We start from the raw sequence: 5,958 nt of genomic DNA, 5'->3' as shown, positions 1-5,958 counted from the left end.
CTACCTAAAGCTCACAGCAGAGAACTCTACTCTGCTCTCTCTACCTAAAGCTCACAGCAGAGAACTCTACTCTGCTCTCTCTACCTAAAGCTCACAGCAGAGAACTCGAATCTGCTCTCTCTACCTAAAGCTCACAGCAGAGAACTCTACTCTGCTCTCTCTCTACCTAAAGCTCACAGCAGAGAACTCTACTCTGCTCTCTCTACCTAAAGCTCACAGCGGAGAACTCTACTCTGCTCTCTCTACCTAAAGCTCACAGCGGAGAACTCTACTCTGCTCTCTCTACCTAAAGCTCACAGCAGAGAACTCTACTCTGCTCTCTCTACCTAAAGCTCACAGCAGAGAACTCTACTCTGCTCTCTCTACCTAAAGCTCACAGCAGAGAACTCTACTCTGCTCTCTCTACCTAAAGCTCACAGCAGAGAACTCTACTCTGCTCTCTCTACCTAAAGCTCACAGCGGAGAACTCTACTCTGCTCTCTCTACCTAAAGCTCACAGCAGAGAACTCTACTCTGCTCTCTCTACCTAAAGCTCACAGCAGAGAACTCTACTCTGCTCTCTCTCTACCTAAAGCTCACAGCAGAGAACTCTACTCTGCTCTCTCTCTACCTAAAGCTCACAGCGGAGAACTCTAATCTGCTCTCTCTCTACCTAAAGCTCACAGCAGAGAACTCTACTCTGCTCTCTCTCTACCTAAAGCTCACAGCAGAGAACTCTACTCTGCTCTCTCTACCTAAAGCTCACAGCAGAGAACTCTACTCTGCTCTCTCTACCTAAAGCTCACAGCAGAGAACTCTACTCTGCTCTCTCTCTACCTAAAGCTCACAGCAGAGAACTCTACTCTGCTCTCTCTACCTAAAGCTGACAGCGGAGAACTCTACTCTGCTCTCTCTACCTAAAGCTCACAGCGGAGAACTCTACTCTGCTCTCTCTACCTAAAGCTCACAGCGGAGAACTCTACTCTGCTCTCTCTCTACCTAAAGCTCACAGCAGAGAACTCTAATCTGCTCTCTCTACCTAAAGCTCACAGCAGAGAACTCTACTCTGCTCTCTCTACCTAAAGCTCACAGCAGAGAACTCTAATCTGCTCTCTCTACCTAAAGCTCACAGCAGAGAACTCTAATCTGCTCTCTCTACCTAAAGCTCACAGCAGAGAACTCTACTCTGCTTCCTCTACCTAAAGCTCACAGCAGAGAACTCTACTCTGCTCTCTCTACCTAAAGCTCACAGCGGAGAACTCTACTCTGCTCTCTCTACCTAAAGCTCACAGCAGAGAACTCTACTCTGCTTCCTCTACCTAAAGCTCACAGCAGAGAACTCTACTCTGCTCTCTCTACCTAAAGCTCACAGCAGAGAACTCTACTCTGCTCTCTCTACCTAAAGCTCACAGCAGAGAACTCTACTCTGCTCTCTCTACCTAAAGCTCACAGCAGAGAACTCTACTCTGCTTCCTCTACCTAAAGCTCACAGCAGAGAACTCTACTCTGCTCTCTCTACCTAAAGCTCACAGCAGAGAACTCTACTATGTTTCTCTACCTAGAGCAGTGCTTCCCAATCCTCTCCTCGAAGCACCCCAGGCCTAAAAGAAAAAATTGTTTGGTTCCGGTTGCCGACCGACCCTGCCGATTTAGGTGCGACACAATTATTATTATTTTTTTTTATCCACTTTTTCTCCCATTTTCTATATTTTCTCCCATCCCAATTTCGTATCATCCAATTCAACCCTCCCCTGTCACGAACGCTGTTTCTTGCCTCCCACAAGCCGGCTGCAATGTGGACTAAGTCATACATAGCACAAGTCCCCTCCGGTACTTGAGGTAACAGCAGTCGCATCTTTTCACCTGCGCAGCTCGATCTCTCAGTGGCGAGGAGTAACGCGTGGGAGGCTCACGCTGCCCCAGACACTTCCTGATTCTACTGCGCAGGCGCACCAACCGACCTGTAGGAGTCGCTGTCCACAACGCCCGATCCCCACCCATCAGTTTCCCACCCTCTAATACTGCCAATTGTATTAGTACGGACGACCAGCCAAACTGAAAACAATGTGGAGAGCTGGATTCGAACATGCAAACCCAGCGTCTCCACATTGGTGGCGAGTGCCTTGCCCACTACACCACATAGCCGCCCTCGACACAATTTATTTTATGAGTAAAGAAAATATATATATAAAAATTATTACAATAAAGTTTCATAAAAATCTTAGTCAAACCTTTAGTATTATGGATATTCAACATGCTGGCAGAGTACATGCATCCATGTTGTCGTGAACATTTAAATTAAATAAAGAAATTACCTATCCATAGTCGCTGTGGGAAAAAATTTAATAAAAAATTAAATTAAATAAATTCCATACCTACCCATGGCCTTAACTGACAACCAACAGGAACCAAACCATTTTTTCTTTTATGCCCCAGCCGTTCCATGTATTTGTTCAATTCCACCACCAGCACACCTGATTCAACTTAACTAGCCCTTTATTAGTTGTATCAGGTGCCGGTGGTGGAATTTAACAAATACATGGACCGGCTGGGCTGGGCGCCTCGAGGAGAGGTTTGGGAACCACTGCACTAGAGCTCACAACCTGACATCTCTATTTTGCTTCCTCTACCTAGAGCTCACAGCAGAGAACTCACTACATTAAAATGCTTCTGAGAGTAGGATACACATATTCGTATGTGTATAATAGATTTACACACACTCATATGCACAAGGCTGAGATATACATGCCAGGGGCACACATACATGCACATACTCATTTATAGGAAATAGGCATACACACACGTACATATACACATAGTTGAAGCATAGGCTCTCACTTACACATATGGGGGATATACACATACATAGGGGACACACACATACGTAGCTGAGACGCACATACATATACATACCTGAGATACACACTCACATAGGGGGCAGAGGCACACACAAGAGGTAGGAGTACAGTCACACACCAGAAAGATGCACACACACACACGTATGAGGCATGCACACATACTTACGTGATACACGTACCCACGACGTACATATATCTGAGACACACATGCATGCATGCTCTCATGCACACCTACGTATATCTGAGACCATTCTCTCACATGCAATATGGAGAAGGATGGCATCCCGATAGAAGATGCAGCACATACCTGCTCGCAGGTAGATCGCTCTACATGTAAAGTATATGCATCAGGGATATATATGCACAATGTATAGTATTTTTTTTCGTAAGTCTTTTTTTAATTTCCATGTCAGTTTTTAATGTATTTGTATGAGTCTTTTACATGTTTTGTATGTTCTTACAAAAAAAGAAAAAAGCAAATCTTGGACATTGCATATTGTGATGTGGAAAGATATGTGTTGAATATTGGAGAGATTTGTGCAAAAAATATCAAAAAATAAAAAATAAAAAATGCTTCTGAGAGAGACAGATTGGGAGACATCTTATCTTAAAGGTTAAAAAGTCTTTACCCTCTATTGAGACTTGATTATATAAAGGTTAAGGTTGAGACGTATCTGCACACCTCTCTGTTTGATACCCTGGGACGTGTCGATGGTTCCAGAAGAAGCCCAGAGCGGTCCAGCGGCGGCGTGTGGGAGACAGACACAGAGAGACACCAGGATGGAGAGAGACAGGGAGAGAGACAGGGGGGAGGAGGAGAGGACAAGAGTTGGCCTGCCCCCCTGAGCCATCTGAGAAAGACACAAGAGACGTCATTAAGAGACTGTAGATTTAGACTGTTAGATTTAGTTATATTTATATTCTATGTAAGATGTCTGCATTTGTTTATTTTTGCATTCTAAATACAATTAAAAAGAACTAACCGGTTCGAGCTGGAGCATATGTGTGTAGGGTTTTAGATAATAGGTATTAGGAGTATATCCTGTATAAGACATTGGTACAATTGGTAATTTCGTTGGATATACACTGTATACGGTAAAATATTATTATATACTTTTTTTTGTTTTCTGTTACTGTACTTGCATGTCATTTTAGCCACCTTAATTGTTAGTTTCATTATGCATTGTGTGTTGAGTACTGACTTTTAACAATTTTGTTTTGCAATAAAAAAAAAAAAAAAAAAAAAAAAAACTAACCATCATACTGTCTTCTACTATCATGCACTTTTCCAATAAATAATCGTTATTGCCTATATTACTACCTACTATACTAATATGTCTCTACTCTCTACTGCTATGCAATCAACACTGTCTGCAGCACTCAAGTTTCAACACTGTTTGATTAACATTGTTACTCAGCTGAAAGCGTTGTACCCTTCCTGCTGACTTGTCGTACAGAACTTGTATCCCAAGTGACTTACTGTACAAGTTCTGTACGACAGGTCAGCAGGAAGGGTACAACTCTTTCAGCTGAGTAACAACATAACAAAGTAACAACAAAGAGTCAGCTAAATGACAAATGTATTTACAATTGCGTGTAATGTGTCTCAATATGTTTGTATTTAGATTCTATGTAAGGTGTCTGAATTAGTTAATATTTACATTATATGTAAGGTGTCTGCATGTGTTAAAAACAACATCATCAACTCAATGTATTGTCTCTATATGGGACAAGATGAAGTAGGCAGCGTCAACACAGCAGCTGTTTTACACAAACTCCCCTCTGCTTTTCTATGTCTTATGTCTTAATTACCAAGGTTAGTCACTGAATTATCAAATTCAGTTTATGCGGCTTAGAGTTATTCTATTATGTAATAATTAAACGTTGCAAGTCAATAACATGTCCAAGACACAACTCTACGTGGATAACTTTGAGAATGCTACTGTATTAACTACCACTTCTGCACTCTCATGAATGAATGAATGAATGAATGAATGAATGAATGAATGAATGAATGAATGAATGAATGAATGAAAACTTTATTAACAGATTGCAGAATGGGTACAATACAGTACAGCTCAATACACACAATTATTAAGGGGATGCAGACCAGAGAAAGACTTTCGTCTTGTTTACATCAGTGTCCCCCATTTTCAATTCATCATAACATGACATACATGACATACAGATAGACAGTACTGCTACATCTATAGACATTTATGACATACCAGATTTACAAATACAGTACTGTTTGTGATACAAAAAGAGTCTAAAGAGACTAATTCTATAAAAGTGTATCTGGTCCAACAACAGCAAACCCTGTAGAAACAGTTGGACTCAATGACTCATTTCCCCCGAAACGTGATTGGCGTTTTGTTATCGTTTTAATAACAGAAACTATTATGTTAATGTGACACGTCTCCCTCTTGGTTGGTGATATAGTTTTGCTGCCACCAACCTTATTAATATTAAATCTCAAATCAAATCGTTTCTGGAAGATAATAACGAGACCACAAACCTTGCTGGCCACCAACACAGTCAGAAGATTAGCTTTGCTAGAGTTACGACCCTGTTACAACAACACGTTATTATCAAGAAGGAAATGAAGCCCACAGAGAGAGAGAGAGAGAGAGAGAGAGAGAGCTGCTCACAGAAACACACAGCTGTTTACTCCAACTTCATCATATTCATAACTTCCTTATTATGGTGCACCTAAGTACGGCGTGGTGGAAGGGACAAACGTAGCGAATCCGCAGCGTACCTCCCCATCTCGCACTCTCTTATTACTCTCCTCTCTCTCGCTCTCTCTCTCTCTCTCTCTCTCTCTCTCTCTCTCTCTCTCTCTCTCTCTCTCTCTCTCTCTCTCTCTCTCTCTCTCTCTCTTCTCTCTCTTTCTCTCTCTCCCCCCTCTCTCTCTCTCTCTCCCCCCCCTCTCTCTCTCTCTCTCTCTCCCCCCCTCTCTCTCTCCTTCTCTCTCTTTCTCTCTCTCTCCCCCCCTCTCTCTCTCTCTATCCCCCTCTCTCTCTCTCTCTCTCTCTCTCTCCCCTCCTCTCTATCTCTCTTTACTCTCTCTCACTCTCTCTCAATGCAGCTCAATTCGAAGGTGTTTAATTAGCATGAC

At 42.3% G+C, this 5,958-nt stretch overlaps 1 protein-coding gene across 1 annotated transcript in view; it reads right to left on the bottom strand.

The window, feature by feature from the left end:
* The window catches only part of LOC311245896 (carboxypeptidase Q-like), a 52,657-nt gene extending 47,145 nt beyond the window's left edge, over positions 1–5,512 (bottom strand). Inside the window, 2 exon segments of the mRNA XM_084335921.1 lie at positions 3,520–3,688; positions 5,356–5,512. Coding sequence (XP_084192047.1) covers positions 3,520–3,688 — 169 coding nt within the window. The 5' untranslated portion in view covers positions 5,356–5,512.
* Positions 5,513–5,958: the final 446 nt, after the last annotated feature.

This window comes from Notolepis coatsorum (genome assembly GCF_963971535.1).
Source record: "Notolepis coatsorum genome assembly, chromosome: 19".
Lineage (NCBI taxonomy): Eukaryota > Metazoa > Chordata > Actinopteri > Aulopiformes > Paralepididae > Notolepis > Notolepis coatsorum.
This window is presented reverse-complemented; position numbering and strand designations above follow the sequence as displayed.